The sequence below is a fragment of the Aquila chrysaetos genome, chromosome 10, assembly GCF_900496995.4.
Source record: "Aquila chrysaetos chrysaetos chromosome 10, bAquChr1.4, whole genome shotgun sequence".
Taxonomy (NCBI): domain Eukaryota; kingdom Metazoa; phylum Chordata; class Aves; order Accipitriformes; family Accipitridae; genus Aquila; species Aquila chrysaetos.
The window spans coordinates 20,688,196-20,709,079 of record NC_044013.1 but is presented as its reverse complement, the minus strand read 5'-3'; the positions used below and the strand labels follow the sequence as shown (position 1 = coordinate 20,709,079).

At 41.5% G+C, this 20,884-nt stretch overlaps 1 protein-coding gene across 1 annotated transcript in view; it reads right to left on the bottom strand.

The window, feature by feature from the left end:
* Positions 1 to 5,713: 5,713 nt before the first annotated feature.
* WDFY1 (WD repeat and FYVE domain containing 1) overlaps positions 5,714 to 20,884 on the bottom strand; it is a 30,390-nt gene continuing 15,219 nt past the window's right edge. The window contains exons 6-12 of the mRNA XM_030027494.2: positions 20,650 to 20,762; positions 15,690 to 15,816; positions 13,964 to 14,069; positions 11,470 to 11,571; positions 10,558 to 10,688; positions 9,331 to 9,439; positions 5,714 to 8,624 (exon numbers count right to left, since the gene is read on the bottom strand). Of these exons, the coding sequence (XP_029883354.1) occupies positions 8,565 to 8,624; positions 9,331 to 9,439; positions 10,558 to 10,688; positions 11,470 to 11,571; positions 13,964 to 14,069; positions 15,690 to 15,816; positions 20,650 to 20,762 (748 nt within the window). The 3' untranslated portion in view covers positions 5,714 to 8,564. The remainder of the gene's footprint in view (positions 8,625 to 9,330; positions 9,440 to 10,557; positions 10,689 to 11,469; positions 11,572 to 13,963; positions 14,070 to 15,689; positions 15,817 to 20,649; positions 20,763 to 20,884) is intronic.

Genomic DNA, 20,884 nt, shown 5'->3' with positions numbered 1-20,884 from the left:
CATTTTAGCTATGTAATTTACTCCCATGATGGACAACTATGTTTTTTTGCTTAACAGCCACTTCCCAATAATCTTACTTTTCTATGCAAAGAGCTTACCTAATTAGGCCCATGAACTCAAGAAAACTAGCCTGCTGCTTTTGTGTTTTTGCAGGTACATCAGAAAAAAACCAGCAGCAGCAGAAAACACATCATGCATACAGTGCACATTAACAGCAGTGGCCAACATCAACCCATTATGGCCAATCTTGCAGGTTAGCAGAGAGAAGAATTTTGCTGCCCTACAGAAACAAGGCTGCAGACACAGGATCATGTCTAAATTAGATGCTTTCCCGCACAGAAAGCCAGGCTGTATTTAATGACTGGCTAACTAGAAGTGGCAAGGAGTTGGAATTCTGCCCTCCCCGCCTCTCCGCCACTAGCACTGTGTGCCTGCATAATGTTGTGATAAAGAAGATAGCTCAAACTTCCCGGGTAGGAACTACTGATGGTTATCAGTGTCACAGTGCAATGGGAGCAGGGGGAGGCCCCTGCGGCACACAGTTGTGCCAGGTGAACCAGTGGGGTGATCTTATGCCAGAAAAATGCCATACCATGGACTCCTTCGGGTCTTTCCCTGAGGCCCAGTTAATTAATCAGAACACAAAAGCTTGCAAAGTAATGCAAATGTATTTCTCTAACTCAAAGCGGGCTGCAAAAGGCTTTAAGACCCTTCTCTTCTGGCTTCTGACTCTGCCCGGAGGAAAATGCTCATATTCCTTTCTTGAAGGCCCTTTGAAAAGGCTTTTAAGTGAGGCAAGCAGCTTTTTACTGCTACTGGATATTGCGTCCTCTTTGCTTATATTCCAGTCTTCTAGCAGCCTATCACAGTCAGAAGCAGAAAATGTTCACACCAAGAGTTACAGTGGATTCAGTGAGCCTTGTGTGCCTACAGCTGCTGGTAAGAGCTTCTCTAGCTCCTAGGTATAAGTTTTGGCGAGTCTGGACATTATTTATTTGAAAAGAAGTCATAGCTAAAATGTTAGATGCCATGGACTGATGGAGTCCTAAACCTGCAACAAGCTTTGTCTTAGACCCTCCTAATCTCTGCAAGCTTTATGGACTGCAGAAGCTAATCCTGGACCATATAAGTAAAGCTATACATTCACGAATAATTTACAATTGATTGGGAAGTTATATTCACATACATTTCCAGGAAAACAAACAAATCCTGACAGCTCCAATTAGGAGACCCAAACCACTGCCTAAAGAACAGCAGGGAAAGAACAAAATACAACATTCCCACTTCCTTCTAAAAAAACTGCAAAAAATTTCCTTCTGAAAAAAACCCCACCTTTTTATTACAGAAAGAAGCCTTTTTACTGCCATTGAGTACCAGAACAAATGAAGCTATTTACACTGATTCTAGCCAGCACACGCCTTGGTGTCGTTTTTTCAGCACCTAAACTGAGCTGCTGCCAGGCACACAGCCACAGACTACTTCAGGTAAGTAGCCCTGTGCAAACCAAGCAGTTCAGGCTGATGCACGCTCCACTTGGTGATTTTACAGAAGACCTGCTGTGCAGGTTTTTTTCCACTTGATACTAGGTCTGTAGGGGAAAGAGAAAACTTTCAAAGCCCAATCTAAATTCAGCTGCAGGGGGTAGCTTTTAATTGCACTTTGGATCAATAGAGAAACAATCTAACGCTGTTCTTGGTTACTAGGCAGGGGTTTGTACTTTTCCAGGCAATTTTCCCTGCTTTTCCTATGTTCCCTTTTCCTTATTTGCTCACACAATCTGGATTCTCCGCAATTTAAGTGCAGAACAAAGCATTCATATCACTAGAGAACCTATCAAATTATGTATCTGTGCCACAGATTTTGGTACCTTATCAGCAGCAATAGCATGTTCAGTAAGTAGTCCCAACATTTCAGCAGTTCAGAGTACTAGGAAAGTTAAAAACAGCAGTCTCAAATCCTTACAGCCTGTACTGAAGTGATAGGTGTACACAAGTACTTAAAGGGTGTCAAGGAGCATTTTATTTAATTTCCCAGCTGTATAAAACTAAGAGCAGGCCAAAAGGTAGACAGACATCAATAAAGCTCCATCCAGAATTCTCCTTCTATCAAGAGAAAATGTGTTATTGTAGCCATCTCGTGTTCAGTTGGATTAACAGCTATTAGATCCATAGTGGCCTTCCTTAGGACCCCTTAAATCAAGGCCCTGCATGCTTTAACCACACTGCCATTCACTTCTTTGCCCTCTCCACCTTCCCTCCATTTCTTTCATGTTTTTCTTCTTTCCATCCTGGTTGTAAAATCTAAGCATATTCAGACCATGCTTCTGAAACAGCAGAGTGCTCAGTTGGTATATTCACACCGTAAAACAAAAGAACTGCTGTTTTGGAATAGGACAACTAAAACATCCCTCATTGCCTGCAAGCATGCTTATATTCCCAGCATTTCTCCTCCATCAAAGGACACAATTTACAGCCTTGCTTCCCTCTTTTAGTTAATGCCTATGAGATCAAGTTTTAAACTGAGTATCCCACAGACACCATTCAGACATGTGCAACGTTTCGCTACCCTTACAGAAAACACCCTGACATTCTCAAAGCCCTCTAAGTACTATTGACAGTCCTGTTGATCCCAGACCTTCCCTACCAATCACCAAGATTAAAAACTCTGGTGTCCACCACTTAGCTGGGACACTGCACAGTCAGGGTTGTAAGAGGTAGCGGCTTTAGCAGTATTCTTTTCCAACCTGCAAAGGCTGTAGCAAACAGAGGAGCAAGTTATGGCTGCATTGCTAGGGGTGCTTAATGGGATGGAGTCTTGTAACTGAGGATGAGGTAATGGATTGTTTCCTAAAAGACTCACCTTCCACTTCTGCTGCCTCAGTCATCCTTAATTTAGCCACTGCAAGACCAGCTCACTCTTACAGAGATCAGGAGGCTCAGGCAGGCTGTTCAGTTGTGCTTCAAGAGCTGCTATCATCTGTCTCAAGGAGCCGAACTCCAACATGGACATGCTGCTGCAGAGGAAACCTGGAAAAGGAGCCATAAACTAAGAGAGAAAGAAGGAGAAATGAATGAGAACAGAGAAAAGAAAAAGGACAGTACTAGAACAGAAAAATAGCTATGGCTTAGCAGCAACAACATCAAGGAATATTAGCAAGCAGTACCCACTCTTGATCAGCAACACAGGGGTGCACTTCAGTTCATGAAAACTGAAATAAGTTTTGACAGGTACATACATATAGATTTTGAGAGCAGCTGAAACCAGAAGGAAAACAGGCTTTGGAAGGAAAAATCAATATAGATAGTGAGAGTCATGGTTATCTTCTTTATTTGAAAGACAGCTATAGTAGCAAAGCTAGGAGCAAGTTAAACCCTATTCTGTGTCTTTCACTACAAACAAGGTAAAGGGGAGAAAAGCATGCACCTCCATAGCATTTATTATTGCAAGCCAGTTTCCTGAAGAACAGGGTAACATAAAGCATTTCAGAGGAAAAATGGAAACACCACATATAAAAATACAGATGGGAAATCCTACAGTCAACCTGTATTTCTACATAAATTTATCTTGGTTTTGAGCTGGATAAATGCTAAGAGATACCCTAAGCCTCTGGGTGTCTCACAGAAAGCATGATTCATAGCACACCAGGGCCTTCGTAAACAAAACTGACAGGTCTGACTTAGTAATTCAGTTATGACAACTAGATGTAAGGCAACCCATGATATCTTTGCGACAAAAGGCAATTTAGGAACAAATGTACCAAATATTCTGCAGGCAAACCAGTCAATCCCATCCAAATTAGTATAACACATCAAGAGTATGTCAAAGAATACGGTTCAACTCCTCTGTGTAAGCACAGATTATATAGTAAAACTGCTAAGAGGCCCTGGGTACACAAGTGAGTTGGAGGGCAATTAGTTACGGCAGCTCGGAGCTGCCTGTATGTTGGGGGGAAAAAGGCTTATGCTATAGAAGCAGAAAGCAAAGTTTCTAATGACCCCATATATTTCAGTTTATTATCTGATAAAATATTTTATATTTAATTTTATGAAAAATAAATTGTGTAGATTTTATTACTGATATTATTTTGATACTTTCTTCCATTGCTGAAGTGATAAAACCAGTAACACTGTCTTTGAATCTGTTCAATTATTAGCTTTTACATATTAATAGAGTTTAGTAGACCACACACAGCTACCTAGAAACCATGCCCTTACTTCCTCCAAAGGAGCAAAAAACTTTGTGGGATCATTCAGTAGCAGTCACTTAAGAGATCATTGAGAAGGCCTGCCTTATACTCATGAGAGAAGCAGAGAAAGCCTTCAAAGGCCACGTTGCAACTCACTGAAAGATGATTAGTTGATGACAAGTGTTTTTGTTAATGTTAAGCTGGCAGAAATTCATCATTTTCTGTAGTTTGATCATGGTATTTCACTGTTAGCCAGGTCATTCAGCACTGAGGACTTGGTCTACAGAGAAAAAAAGCCTTAAGAGAGCTTTCCTTCTGAAGTATGAAGTAGTAAACCTGATCAACATCAAAAACTGTCCCTTTCCTGCATCTAGCGTATTCTAAATCTCTCCAATGAGTAAAGTCAACACCCCACCAAAAAACTCATTGCTAAGACCTGCCACACAGCTTACCTGAAATTTAAATGAAGTTTGTGACATACAGAATGTGAGACATGATCAACTATGCATTCTCATTTAGAAAACCAACACATATTTTAATGCTCTCAGTAGAAGGACACCATGTGCAGTTCTCAAACATTTTCAAACTTAACTAATCTAGAGTTCATATGCCTTATTTAAAAGGTTCTATAAGATGGTCTACACAGACATCTAAACAGGCTTTTCCGACTACAGATCAGTAACACCCTCATTGTTTCCAGTCAGTTTTTGTTGGAACTAGAAAACAGGGTACTTTGCCTTGGGAAAGGTGAGAAGTTTAAGCTGATCAAAATGAGACATGTCTTGTTAAAAAAAAAAAAAATTACAGCATTACATACCACACAGACTATTCAGCCACCCTTCAGAGGTGGAAAGAGTTTTGTGAAACCCTTTCAGATTCCTTCTATTGCTCCTGAATACCCTTGGGAGCGGTGAGCTACACCACATGTTAACAGGCATTCCAAGTGTTACAAAGCCAGCCACTGCTGTATTTGAGCCTGTGAAGGCTGTGAGTAATTGTGAGGTATAAGGATGCTTCTGAGTTTGTCCCCATCCTTTCTCTGTGAAAGTATGAGACAAGTGTAACCACCTCCTGTGGCTGCAGTTTGTGTCCTCTGAATATATCATATTGTAGACTCTGCTCATCCCATCCAGCATAAATTAGTATTTCTCTAATACCTCAGACAGATCCAAGGGATCTCAGGGAAGAGATTGATCCTCTGATACTCTGTGTTGCAAGAACGTTTGCAGCCCTCTGAAGAGAACGAGATGAACCAGAGAAGAGGTCTATACAAGCTGGCAAGCAGGACACAGGATAGGGTTATACATCCCTAGCTGGGACCACGCAGCAGTTTGTCTCTCAGCAAACTGGTTCATCATGGGCCTTTAACCCCACTGCTGCAGCTCATTCAGCTCCAATACAACACATCTGACAAGCTCTCCCTCCAACATAGAATTTGGACATGGGCCATGTAAAGGAGGAGACAGAGCGTACAGTAGCGGTTGTGCATTCACAGAATGGAAGAAAACATGGATCACTCAAATAGACTGAGTATCAAGAAATATTTTATTGTACATGTAATCAAAGTTTAAAAAACAGACAAGAAGGAGCAAGGGACAGATTTATCTAGCATCTCTTAACTATGCAGGGTACAGAAATACAACTAGTAAAGAATTAGCACATATTAGTACCCTTTGCTCCCCTTCGCTGCCCCAATGAAGGTTATACAAGCAAGATTAGTAATGCTTCAAATCAAACCTTCTCAGCAATTGCACACTTGAGCTGACATAGTTGAAGTATGTTCAGTTTCATGAGAGAGTATGTGCCTTCAAAATAGTTGTTTATAAACAAAGCACTATCTCTTTAGTGGTTTGTAAGCATTACTCATTCAACACCAAGAGTATACTTAAATGACTAAGGATTTAGCAGCCATAATTGTCTTGTTATATCTGAACTGACACTATCTTTATCAATTATAGAAAATAGATTCCTTAGGTTTAACAATATGTAGTAGAGAATATATTATCTAGTGGCAAAACCGTAATGTAAAGAAGCAGTGGAAGTATTCACAGGGAAAGGGAGGAGCTGCATGCTGAGCAGGGGGCACGCTGACAAATCAGAACTAAAAAATCTGAAGCTCAGGAGTGCTAGCTGCAAACAAGTTCCACCTCAGTATCATTGGTGTAAGTTTCACTATGTCTGGTTTGAAAAAATAGGCTATTCATCCCACATCTACATCAATCTCCCAGCTTAACTCATGACCCTAGATACTCCTTACCTACCACAGTAAGATCTTAAACAGTTCTAGCAATATAACTTATGTTCTGCCTTACACGCTGCGAGGAAGAAGGCTTCCATTCTCTTCCAGAGCCAGATAGGAAGAAGTCTGAAATTGAATGCAGGGCATTATCAGGGCTTATTCACCCCTTCAACCACTTGGTTTCCTTCCTAATTTACAAGGGTGAAGGCCTTCAGAGCGCAAAGCTGCAGCTTTTTTCCAGTACAAGCTGATACTCTCTCAATAGCTTAGAAATAAGCCTTCACAAAAAAATGTAAGCTATACAGCATGTAGCAAGGGATGAATCAAATCAGCGTGACAAGTGCTAAATCCCAAATTGAAGACAAGACAAGTTTTGGGATTCCCACAAAAGAGGGCTTTGTTTATTCTTCAGTGGCCCAATAAGCCTAGCAAATTAAAAGACTCTTTGCAAAGCTTCCAGAGAAGGCCCATGGAAAGGTAGACAAAGCAAGGTCCAAAATAACAGTAACTAACATATTCTGGATTCTAATGCCCTTTGGAGACTATCAGCTTTTTGGCTTAAAATGCAAGTGAATCATGACATATTAACAATACCATGATCTTCATCTATTTCAGCCTACAGCATGGTCCAATGCAGGTTATTAGTGTCAAGTTACACACCTAGGACTTGAATTCACTAACACTCATAGCACCACTTGGTTGTTGCTGTAAATAAAGACAGTCTAACCCTTAAGTCCTCTGCCAGAAAGAGCCTGTTACCTTTGACAGTTGTACACCACCACCTATTCCGGGCCAGCTGACCTACCCCCACTTTTTGTCCTCACACGTATGCATCTGTTTTCAGAAAAATCTAACCAGCTCCAAGCTTAAACTCTGTGACATAATACCTTAGCTTTCAAAGTTTTGAAATGAGTTCTCCTTACAGTATTCAAATGTAGGAAATTCACACAACTGACAGACCAATTTATTGACATCTCACTAGATATTTCCTGTACGTGCCAACTGCACAGTCATAGAAGCCTCCCAGCTCTTATTCATACTTCTCAGCTTTGAAACAGGAAGGGATCAATATAGAAATCTCAGGATTAACAGACCTAGGTGCAGGGGAAAAAAGCAGCTGTTCTGTACCTCAGTAATTATTACTCAGTATTTATCTGTTTCAAGCAACATCAAGGCAGTATTTGAATTTATGCTGCACTTTAGCAGAGACAGGTTCCCTACCTTTAAAGAAACATCAGCCTTTCCACAGGAAAAAGTCTCTAAAATTTAGCTGGCCATTTTTTCTTAGCCATTACATTTAACAAGGCAGATTTGCTTAGCTTCCCATTCTAACAGAATTATAGAATTTTCAGAGTATATGGCTCATACCTACGGCCTCTCTTTAAAGTACAGTAGCTGGGCTGCACGTTTTTGTAAGAACTACAGAAGTTTATTTGCTATGCTAAAACACTACTTAAAGAGCCTAGAATTGTTCTAAGACTCACCAGCTACCTAAACAGAACAGTTGTCCCACAAAAGTGATTTCACTAATATCTGAACTTGAAGACAAACACTACAAGAAAGCCAATAATGGAAATCTTGTGTGATCAAAGGTTCTCTTACTATCTCATCTGAAAGAAGCTACCTGCCACTTTGAAGTATCTCCTCCTTCCATAGGAATAACCAACATACCTTTTGGAGGCAGTTTAGACAGTGACTGCTCAAAAGTATTTCTACAGAACTGCTTTTTGGAAGAGAGAATAAGTTATTTTACTATTTGCACAAATTGAATTTACTACACTCATTTTACTCTGATAATGTTTTAGCTACAACGTATCTGTACAAGATGTATCAGCAGAGATAGCACATTGTTAACACTATGTATGTAAACCGAGAAACAACAGGTCCTTTCATCAAGGTGTCATATTGCAGGTAAGCCATTTTACGTTAGTCCAAGAGGCTGCGAAACTGCACTTCTGCACCAAGGAGATTCCTGGTGAGCCCAACAGAAAAGCCGTGCTCTACAAAGGTGACTGTCCACCCTGGAACAGCAGCAGAAGAATCAAGCAACCAGTGTTTGCGGTAATATTCTTAAGAAGGATTCCATTCATTCGGTGCATATTGCTGTACATAAGGTGCATAAACCTGTCAGGTATGAGATCAGCGTGAAGAGAAGCCAGTTGCAAGGCTGCAACCAACTACTGGCGTCATGTCCCAGATCTGGAAGAAAATATTGTGGAGAATTACATAGCAATATTGTAAGATCCAAGAGCTGTTTCTCTAAGAGGCATAGAAGCAAACATAAAGACCTCCCTGGACACAAGGTAACAAATCCTGTTTAAACTAGGAAAACGTCATAAAGGGTTGTAGGAGCCTTACAACCCAAAAGCCAAACTTAGGGCTCAAGAGAGTCTTCTAGCAGGTCTCTGTAGGTCTGTTTTAAAAAGCGCTATGCAGTTTGTTATAAACATGCTTACAGACTGGAACAGTCTCAGTTCTGACATGCATGGCAGATGTATAGCTTAAGCACAGCAAGGTTCTACATCAGTTTGATTTCCATGTCACTGTCTCATAACCAGGGCTTTTAGTGGCAATGCTGCAAGAAGCCAGGGAGCTCAGAGTAAAGGAAGCCTGCGCGTTTCATCATGTCTGTGTCTTTAAGGCTGCTGGCAGATTCTCCTACTGCTGATGCCTGCTTTGTCCAGAGGACACCAACAGTAATCAGTTCCAACAGCTAGACTCCATACAGCGGAATTACAGGTCGTTTCCTCATTCAGCTGCAGGAGGAACAGTCTGCAACAACAACGACTCTTGCTGCACACAACAGTTAGTTTTGTAGCAACAGTTGTCAAAGAAAAAAGTATATACAAACATTAGCTCTCTATTAAATATCTCTAAGAAATGCAGGAAAGAGGTACATGCATACCTTCACAATCCGGTCACTCCCACAAGTCACCATTAGCCCTCTGGAGATGTCCATGGACATGTGTGAAATGTTGTGTTTTCCTTCATGAAAGGTTGCTAAGGAAGTACGGCTGCACGAGAACAATTCAAATGAAAGCCAGCCATCAGATGAAGCTTGATGGCATAATTATAGCAGTGTAAAATAAACTTACAAGAAAATTAAGTTGCTCAAGTAGTAATAAATCAGTTCCGAGAACTGCAGTGCCATATCAAAGGGGACAGAATTAAATTAGCAAGTCATGCTAAAACATTGTTTGTGTAGTTATACAGGTGTGACATTTCCTGGCCTTCTCCAGCCTGACTGTTAATAATACTTGAGCAGAGGTGGGACACTGCATTAGTAAATAATTCTACTCTTGGTTATAAAGTCAAGCTCAGCTACATTTTGACTCACAATAGCTAGCAGGACAACTAGGGCACAGCACCTCCCTTTTTAAAAAAAAAAAAACACCAAACAACAAACAACAACAACAACAAAACCCCCCAAAGAAACCCAAACACCAACCAAACAAAAAACCCCATCAACCAAAAAACCTCCTCAACAAACAACAACAACAAAACAAAACAAAAAAACAAACACCCCTCAAATTGGCATCTGATTATTTTGGTCCTTTAGCACTTCAGGTGGCCAAGGAGGTGACAAGACAGTGAACAGTGAAGTGCTGTTCATATCAAGATAAAAAGGGGGTTCCTTCATTGCTAAGAAGAGTTTAATGGCAGCAAATTATGTTTAACCCAATTTGCTTGCATGGGGAAAATAATATTGGGCTGTAAAGAATATTCCCATAGAAACAGTTTTCAGTAGTGTACATGAACTAATGCATATACATGCTGGCAGCTATGATGCGTTGTCAGGCACCCATTTAACAATTTTAAGTGCAATCAATAGCCTTTACCTAAACAGAAATCTTGACACAAATATGTTTCAACTCTAGATCTGGGCTCATGGAAAAGAAGAAAAAGTGGATAAAAAAGTTGTAATACCACATCTGATCCAAATCAGCTTGCAGAGCCAGTTGAGGGATCTCTGCCATTGTAGTGCTTTCAGTGCCCAAGGCAAAGGTGACCTATTAGCAGAGAGTCACCTTGGCATGTTTGTGTAGCATTGTGCATGTGTGGATGTGGAGCAAGCACAAGTGTTTCTGCACCTCAGAAGTATTACTTTAATTTATTACTCGTTAATACTCACTCTTCATCCTTGATTGACTCAAAACAGGAATCACAAACACGGACCTGGAACTCAAATCCCATAATCGGGTAACTTGACCGTTTGGTACTGCACTTGCCACACACTGCTTGCCCACATTTTCTGCAATGATGCTTCATGAAGGAAGAAGAAAACAAACAAACAAACAAAATCACTATATTGTGCCACTTGACCACCTTACCAAGTGTTCACTGAACAACAACAAAGCTTCTGGTTTGCAACCTGTTAGGAAGCAACCTGTTAGGAAGTCTTCTGTTACTTCAAGCAAAGACCAAGTTCTGAAGTTCTGAACAGTCTCCTTGGCCATTAATGGGTCTACCTCCATATTCTCCCTGCCCATCCTCTTCTCTTGCAAGCTCCTTCTGGGAGCCAGGGAAAAAGAGGGCTGAACAAGCAACCAAGGAAATAACAGTCTAAGAAAGCCAGAAACAGATGAGTGTCTCGGTGCCTGTCTAGTCCCTCCAAAAAGAAAGCTATCTGAAAAGCTTTCACATTCCAGCCCAGTAAGAGCAGGGCTACCACTGCTTCCCTGAACTGAGTACCCTACAACATGTTAGGCTGTAGTTTGCTCAGTTATGGGGCACTGTGTGCCACTTTACGCCACACTTGAAGATTAGCTGTCCACAGCTCCAGTGCATAGAAATATTCAGAGAAATCCAACAGAGCACTCCCAGCACAGCCTGCTTTGCCTTGTGATAGAAGTTTGATGCAACACATTCCATAGAATTTGGAAATTTCTTAGCACTTCCGAGAAGCTGTGACCTCTCCATAAACCCTCACTTCAAAGCAGCAAAAATACCAACAGTTTAAAAGACCTAACAGCTTTAGTGGTTTTCTGTTTGCATTTTGCTTAAATGCGAAAGCACAGCTAAGCACTCAAACAAGCAATCTCACCTGTCTCAACCCTAATGTCTTTGTGTCCCACATTTGCTTTATATTCCAGAAGAAAGGTTGTTCACACTTCTGACAGGAATCACTTTCTAGCCATTGAGGAGCCTACAAAAGAGCAAGAGATGCAAGCAATCAGAATTATTTTTCCTCATATGACAGCCAAGGACATTTGTTTTAAGAACCCAAAGTAAAGTTTTACTTGGAAAGATGTCCTTTCTCAGCTGTGGACATTACAACAATACATTGCCTGTTGTATAGTACATAGGAAGTTTAGTACAAAAAACCCCAAACCTAAGACTACAGTTATTTGTTACCTACACACATCCTATACTTTTTAAGCCCACAGCAGTATATTATATTAAGACCTTCATAAGAAAATTAATTCAAACATCTAAGTTATTAAACTTGCTGCAGGTATTCAAAGACTAGTGCTCTGGTTGCCTAGATGATTTTTAAGGGCTAGTGTAATCCAGGCTGTAGAAGCTATAAGGCAGTTAGTCATCTCCTCTAAGAGGGGGGATCCAGAAGTAAATTCTGGAATTATCTTTTCTGCTTTCCTAGGATTTCAGTTTGAAATAATTAAGAACTCATCTGCATTTTCCATCCTGCCCACATCTTCATTAAGCATCCCTTCTCACACCCACATATCTTTCCTGCCATAAAGGGACTAGGCCAAATGAAAATAGTTAGAGCTTTCACACATTTCAACACTCTCAGATACTTTAACTGAGCATCCTTGTAAGGGATGGAGAGAGAGGCACAATATTTTTAGTACATAGACTTGAATTAGAACATGTACATTCTATACAACTTTATACATCTGATGGAGGAATCTCCCTGAAACCCAACAGGAGGAAAGCTGGAACAAAAAAGAAGCTTTTCTCCTCAATTCACTTCCATCTATTGTTGATAGTAATAAAACAATAGTATTGTCAGTTGCACCACCATCTCACCATGAATATTTATTAATACCAGATATCCAGTTCCTACATCTTCAACCTTGATTGCATCCCCTTCCTTCCCCCATGCTAGTGGAAAATATTGTTACTACACTTTACAAGTCCAGCATGGGGCATGGGGGAGGACATTAAAGGAAACGAGTCTCCTCTCCACCAAGTGAGATGCTCCATATTACTTCTTTCAGTTACTTACAATAGCAGTTTTCACTTAATAGCATTTTTGAGAAGACAATCCACTTTGTCTCTCTCTAACAGAAAAACAGGCTACCTTCCTATTCTTTCACCTTAATTTCAGGCATTAAACAGGAGGTAAAAAACTGCCAACACTACCGACACTATTACCAACGTACAGTTGGAACTGCCCAAGATCAATAGTACAGCTGTCAGCGGAGTTACCATTCCTTCTAATCAAAAAAGTCCGTCTTCTAGTCTTATGTGTATTAGTGCATATTTGAAGATAGCCTATAATATGACTTGCTAGCTAATGTCACAGAGGCAGTATGTTCATCATTCTTCAAACATTTAGTATCTTTGCTTTTGGATTGGACTTGATTATGTTTTTCCCAGTGAGTTCTGAGACATCATGGCTGTTCTAAGTTAACCATATTATTTTAATTGTATTAAAACTGTCTATTATTTAGAAGATCCCTTAATTATTGTGTGCAGATCCAGAAAAGAAACAGCCACATCTTGTTTTCCCAATTGTATTATAAGTCAGTTCCTTGCAACTACAAAGTTTCATAGTATCACAGAAGTTTTGAAGAGAGATCATCATGCTGAAAATGTTAAAAGCATCACATACAGCGTTCAGTGTGTTTGAGGTAACAGCTCAACACATGTCAGAAAACAGTTCTTAATCATGACACTTGCATTTAAGGAAAAGCAATGGGGCAAGGAGGCTGAGCCTTAAATACCGCTTTAAGGGGGCAACCAAACTAACGCCTATAATTATGGTTTAACCAAAAGACAGCAGTAATATACATCTTTTCAGCTCCTATGATGGATATGAACTGATGCAGAAAGAATGTGCATGGCAGGCCCCGTTGCTGTGTACTGAGGTCTTTAAAAAAAAAAAAAAAAAAAAAAAGTTGTCTGGGGACTGAATCTCTACATTCTGAACTGCATCTCAAAAACAGCATCTCACTTCTTTACCTGCTTTGACATGAATTGAGAACTTATTTCAAGACTGTTGAAGCACAGTCCATTGGTTTCTTTACTGCAGAAGTGTGCCTGCTTTAGACTGTTCCAGCAGCAAGGGCTGTAGTCATTCCAGTGAACATATGGTCTCACTGATATAAGACTAAGCAGTCCCAAGCCTGTCCTGCACTTCTCCTGTCCTGGGAATCCATCTACTACAATGCAGTATGGACAGCCACTAGAACAGAACATGTTTTAATAATACCATTCAGCCTTAAAGTTTCAGACAATGTGAGGAAAACAGCCTGCAGAACCGACTAAGCAAAGCCACATCAGCCTCTGAAAAAGGAAAAAAAAAAAAATTTGAAAGAATATATCTTTGACCTAGGACATGATCTTACCTCTTCTCGGCTGATATCCATATTCCAAACAGCTATTCCCCCATCAGCTGAACAAGATACCAGCTGCCGTGTCAGCTGGATGTAACAGATAGCCTGCACCTTGTCACTGCAAACAAAGTAGACGCCATTTACCCATAGGTATTTATACAAAGCTTAGTTTACTAGCAAACCCCGATTTATCCTTGTAAAGCTACCTAGGAAGCCAAAACTGATTTCCAAACACTTTGCTAAGTCTACTAAGTAGAGCTATGAAGATGAGCGAACAGATGCTGTCACCTAAGCACTACCCTAGCGTCAGGATGTTGCCTAGAACAGTGTTCTTACAGACTTGACCAGAATACCAGAGGTACAGTTCCGCGTTAACGTTTGCTGGCAGTAAGCATTGACAATAAACTGAGTGTCAACTGGCTCAGAGTGTGCGTGCAAATGCTATTCTGTGTTGGCAAGGAAAGCCAGCTATCAAAACAGAGACGACTGGAAAAATAAAGAGAAATATTTGTTTCAAGATATAGCTAGGAAGCAGATGGAGCTTCCACTTTTGCTAACAAATCACAGTAAGTCAGTCTCTAGCTGCAAAACAAAGCATGCATTCACCAGTAAGACAGTTTAATCCTAAATAAGAGTGTCATGGCAAAATAAGTCTACCATAAGAAACTAAACAAAGGATCTCAACAGTATTAGACCGCTTTGCAACAACTACGTTGAATTAAAAAACCATTCTGCTTCTCAGAAGAACTTACTTTCCCATTCAGTATGAAGTTTGATGCTAAGTGTGATGTTTGAAGAGAAACTAACAGTGTTATAAGTCTTCACCAGGACACATGATGCAGCAGTAACAGCAGTATAAAGTCCTCCAGTCACTGACTTCAGTTACTTTTTTGTAACCAGTACTCTATTATTAGTTCTTTAGCCATAAAACTAAATCCTCAAGATTTAACAAGAGTTCTAGGGCTAAGGCTACCAGTCTTGATCAAAGGTGGATGGAGGCATCTATGGAATTAGACAAGAGGAGAATGCACTATACAAATACATCTTTAAACATAAACAAGATCTCTGCTACCACTGAATTTCTAAGTAGAATATATCTTCAGCAGTGAACTGCCTGTCAGACTGAATTAAGGCCCTAGATTTAAAAATGGCAGCTAGTGTTGTGTGTCTGTAAAAATAGCTGATTAAATACAGACAACTAACTACCTAATCCACAGAACAGTGGAGATGTGACATGCTTTTCTGAAGTCTAGAGACCCACCCCTGTAATTTATCCGATCAGTTTATTGCCTCACTGATGCAAAGAGACAGAGAACAGGAACACATTGAAGCTTATTCTAGATGGGTACATGAACATGCTTATACATTAAGTTTCTAGCCCAGCCCTCACAGGCAACTCACCAAAGTATTTACAATACAGAAGCATGCAACTTTTACATAAAGTCCAAGCAAGATTATTCGAGATTTTTACCCACCTCTTTCTATAACCTACTTTTATGTTATTTTCTCATTACCCATGGTTTAGAAGTATCAAACATGAGCAACAAAAAAAAAAGATTTATCTGTAATGCTTTCCTAGTACTGATTATCCTTCTTCCCCCTCAAAGTCTTCAGAGTTCTGCAAAAAGTTATTTTCTCCATTATTGACAAAGATTCAAGTATCTTGCCATGCTATTTAGTCTTCCTGGGACTGTGTTCATTACCGAACAGGTAGGAAAAATACAACACCATTACATACTGATGTCCCTGGAGAAGCAGTGTTCGCCCCTTCCTTCCACCAATATCCCACATGATAATGCTGTGATCAGAGGCACCTGAGAAGAGCAGCCGTTGAACAGGATCCCACCACAGGGAAGTAATACTTCCTAGGAAAGAACATTCTGCAGTTAGATCTAAGGGAGTCACTCCCCACCACAATGATGTGCATCTGGGCCATTAAAGTGAAACCTGAGGTACTCCCTTACTACAATAACAGATATTGAAAGCCTTAAGGCAAAGGACAGCATGCAACAGCAAGATAACAGTCCTGCTAGAGAGGCAAAGAGCATTTAACAAGAGAACAAAAACATCCCCAAGAAGAAAGTTAGATGCAAAGAATAAGCCAGAAAGTTCAAGTTACTAGGTTTCTGCCCCTTGTATTTAGGCAGCTGTTAACAGTTGGCAGGCTGCTACGCGATCTTTGGAAAATGAAAAGTACTAAAACTTGCTAGAGGCTAGTATCTACAATACAGTAAGGTGCTTGGGCAGTGGCTGCAAGACAGCGTGCAGTGTTCACAGGTAAACCAACTCCCTTACGTAACCATTTACAACCTTAAAATAGTTGGAATACAAAATTAAGTGACAGTTTCACTGCTGTTAGCAAACCTGGCCACTATATACTAAATTACAAAACTAGATTTCAGAGGCCCAACCTGGCTATGCACCTCATTAGTCAGGCATAGAAAGAAACAAGTCATCTGACAGTAGCAGTCTTATACTAAACCCATATGCATAGTAATGTAGATAGGAGACTAAAGAAGTAATTTTGTCACTCGTGCTGCCTATAGTTTTGAAGTTGCAAAACATTTTATTCCCTTAGAGACATCCTTCCCTTTAAAGCATGCTTCTGTCGTTCAGTTGTCATCAAAAGCTGTGTTAGTCTGAAAACAAGATGAATGGTAATTGTATTGGGTTTGTGTGGCAAGGTTTTGGTGGGGGGCAGGGCTATAGGGGTGGCTTCTGTGAGAAGCTGCTGGAAGCTTCTGTTGTGTCCTGTGGAGCCGATGCCAGCCGGCTCCAAGATGGACCCGTCGCTGGCCAAGGCCAAGCCCATCAGTGATAGCGGCAGCGCCGCTGGGACAACATATTTAAGACAGGAAAAAAAGTTGCAGGGCACACAGAAACTGCAGCTGGAGGGAGGAATGAGAACATGTGAGAGAAACAACCCCGCAGACCCCAAGGTCAGTGAAGAAGGAGGGGGAGGAGATGCTCCAGGCACCGGAGCAGAGATTCCCCTGCAGCCCGTGGGGAAGACCATGGTGAGGCAGGCTGTCCCCCTGCAGCCCAGGGAGGTCCACAGTGGAGCAGATATCCACCTGCAGCCCATGGAGGAGCCCACGCCAGAGCAGGGGGATGCCCAAAGGAGGCTGTGACCCCATGGGAAGCCCGCGCTGGAGCAGGCTCCTGGCAGGACCTGCCAATCTGTGGAGAGAGGAGCCCATGGAGCAGGTTTTCTGGCAGGACTTGTGACCCCATGGGGGACCCACGCTGGAGCAGTCTGTGCCTGAAGGACTGCAGCCTGTGGAAGGGACCCATGCTGGAGCAGTTTGTGAAGAACTGCAGCCCATGGAAAGGACTTACATTGGAGAAGTTCGTGAAGGACTGTCTCCTGTGGGAGCGACCCCATGCTGGAGCAGGGGAAGAGCGTGAGGAGTCCTGCCCCTGAGGAGGATGAAGTGGCAGAGACAACGTGCGATGAACTGATCGTAACCCCTATTCCCCATCCCCCTGAACTACTGGGGGTGGGGTAGGTAGAGAATCCGGGAGCGAAGCTGTGCCCAGGAAGAAGGGAGGGGTGGGGGGGGGAAGGTGTTTTGAGATTTGGGTTTATTTGTCATTATCCTACTCTGATTTGATTGGCAATAAATTAAGTTAATTTTTCCTAAGTCGAGTCTGTTTTGCCCATGACGGTAATTGGTTGAGTGATCTCTCCCTGTCTTTATCTTGACCCACAAGCCCTTTGTTATATTTTCTCTCCTCTCTCCAGCTGAGACGGGGAGCAATAGAATGGCTTTGGTGGGCACCTGGCATCCAGCCAGGGTCAAACCACCACAGTAATTACAGCCCAAATCAGTCCTTTCAAGCTCTCTGGAGCAAGAGATTTTTCTTGCCTCCTTTAGGGCCACACTGTTTTCAGACTGACCCATTTGGGAATAGTCTCCAAGAGAACAGTGACCATCCACACCATAAAAGGCAGTTTGAGTATTATCTCAGTGTTGCACAGAGTAGGCTATTAAAATATGGAGAATTCTGGAAGCTGACTGTTGAAGGACAGCTGAAGACAGTTCTAAAACCATTTAAACTGCAAACCAAATCCTGCTTGCTTATGAAGTCACAGTTAGGCAAGAGCTAGAAAGGAAACAAGATGAAGTCCAACTTTTCAGGTCTGGCAAACACAGCTGCACTCAGAGAAGAACTAGATGCCATTTAAATTTAGAGTTACCAGGCCTTGAGAATATTATGTAAATACTGTGGGGGCAAAAAGGTTACACATAATCTGTTTTGCTTTTTAAAAAAAAAAAAAAAAAAAAAAAAAGAAAAAAATGAAGGACCTACTATTACGATAATTGAAAAAAAAAAAACAAAACTTGGTTCTGCCCCTCATTAATCAACTTCTATACTAGATCAATTCTTGTTTTGAGGATCACAGTCACCTTAGGGAACTTATATATAAATCAAGGTTGTCTCCTATGTGGACAGCACTGCTGGAGTTGGTGCTTGGAAGCCCACCACAGCTCATCAGATAGAATATGCACTATATGTAGTACCATACTGCTTTCAGACTAACAATAGTATCTATCAAGGGGTTGCATTTTAATACAGTGCAAAAGCATGCAGAGGTAAAGGAGTCTCTAGGGCAGAATTATTTTGCTCTTAACTGAAACAATCTGAAATTCTGCTTGAAAGCAGAAGAGGCATTTATAATTTGAAAATCTCAACTTGCCTCCCTTATTCAAAGCCAGCTTTACCGTTTTACAGTAATCTGTAAATCAGGAGTCTACCCAGCTTTAACAAAGTCTACTCTATACTTAGAGCTATTAAACAAGGCAGGCTTTTCCAGTAGGTCAGAGACTTATGACCCAGTAATTCACCCCTACCCAAATGCAAACTAGTCAGCCGATTTGAAAGTTGCCAGTACTACATGGGAAGAGGCATTAAGTCTTGTTTATTTCTCTCAGCTTTTTATTAAATTACATATTCTTCTGTGATTTGCATTCTTGCCTTACTCACTACAGCAAACAGGTGCTCCACATTATGTTACAGACTATTTGGTTCTTCATCTGATATAAGGACTTCAGCTATACTACACAGGATGAGACATTTGTCTTTGACTACACAGTTTTGATTCTAAAAGGCTCTGTAGATTTCTTGCACAAGGCTTAGTTTCAGCTAAACAAAAGAAACTGAACTAGAGTTTCATAAAGATTGATCAGAACATCAAAGTCTGCATTGGGAAGACTTAAGTGGCTTTTTGGAATCTAGATTGAGGTTTGCTAAAGCTGCTTTACATATTATTATAGTACTACAGGGTCTCGAGAAAAAAAAAAGTAACACATTCTCGTCCTTTCTTTTCAACGTTAAAGGAGACTAAAGTTTTTAAAGGTGGCCATCTAGTGGATAACGTGTTTAACTGAATGCATATGTTTACCTTTACTTTTCATCTATAATAAAAATACCTGTCAGTATTTATAAGGCTAAGATTTCCCCTCAGCAAGAATGTGTCTTTTCTTTAAGAGACAGTCATATGTACAGCTCTGAACAGCTTTTGATAACTACTGCCCTGCACTAGTTGTTTATCCAGTATCTATCCTTAAGAGGTAGATACCCAACTGAACGTCTCATCCCAACTTACAAAGAGGTACTATAATCTGGGTCAAGTGGAATTAATTGTATTCTTTGCTGGGTGAAAAACTGGCTGGATGGACGAGCCCAAAGGGTTGTGGTTGGCGGCAGGTCACAAGTGGTGTTCCCCAAGGCTCAGTATTGGGCCCCGTTCTGCTTAATATCTTTATCAATGATCGGGATGAGGGGATCGAGTGCACCCTCAGTAAGTTAGCAGATGACACAAAGTTGGGAGGGAGGGTTGATCTGCTCGAGGGTAGGAAGGCTTTACAGAGGGATCTGGTCAGGCTGGATTGATGGGCCAAGGCCAACTGCATGAGGTTCAACAAGGCCAAGTGCCGGGTCCTGCACTTGGGTCACAACAACCCCATGCAGCGCTACAGGCTTGGAGAAGAGTGGCTGGAAAGCTGCCCGGCAGAGAAAGACCTGGGGGTGCTGGTTGACAGCCGGCCGAATATGAGCCAGCAGTGTGCCCAGGTGGCCAAGAAGGCCAACGGCATCCTGGCCTGTATCAGAAATAGTGTGGCCAGCAGGAGCAGGGAAGTGATCGTCCCCCTGTACTCGGCCCTGGTGAGGCCACACCTCGAGTGCTGTGTTCAGTTTTGGGCCCCTCGCTACAGGAAAGACATGGAGGTGCTGGAGCAGGTCCAGAGAAGGGCAACCATGCTGGTGAGGGGCCTGGAGCACAAGTCTTATGAGGAGCGGCTGAGGGAGCTGGGGCTGTTTAGCCTGGAGAAAAGGAGGCTGAGGGGAGACCTTATCGCTCTCTACAACTACCTGAAGGGGGATTGTAGTGAGGTGGGTGCTGGTCTCTTCTGTCAGGTGGCTGGAGACAGGACGAGAAGAAATGGCCTCAAGTTGTTGCAAGGGAGATTTAGGTTGGATATTAGGAAAGATTTCTTTACTGAAAGGGTTGCCAGGCATTGGAACAGGGTGCCCAGGGAAGCGGTTGAGTCACCATCCCTGGAGGTATTCAAAAAGCCCATAGAGAAGGCACTTCAGGACATGGTTTAGTGGGCATGGTTGATGGTTGGACTCAATGATCTTGAAGGTCTTTTCCAACCTAAATGATTCTATAAGAGGAAGAGTTACTTTACCTTCATGCCCTTTGAGCGTTGTAATAACTGAACAAGTATTCTGCTCAAGCTTCAGGAGAGTGATCTGTCCAGAATAATCACCAACAAACGCATGCCGAGTTTCATAATCATATCTGAACACCAGTCAAGGAGAAGCCTCATTTGCTCTTAAGAGTAGTTTATGGGACTGAAACAGATAGCACAGCTGTCAGCTACAGAGTCTAAACAAATTGGAAAAGAACATTGTAATATTCCA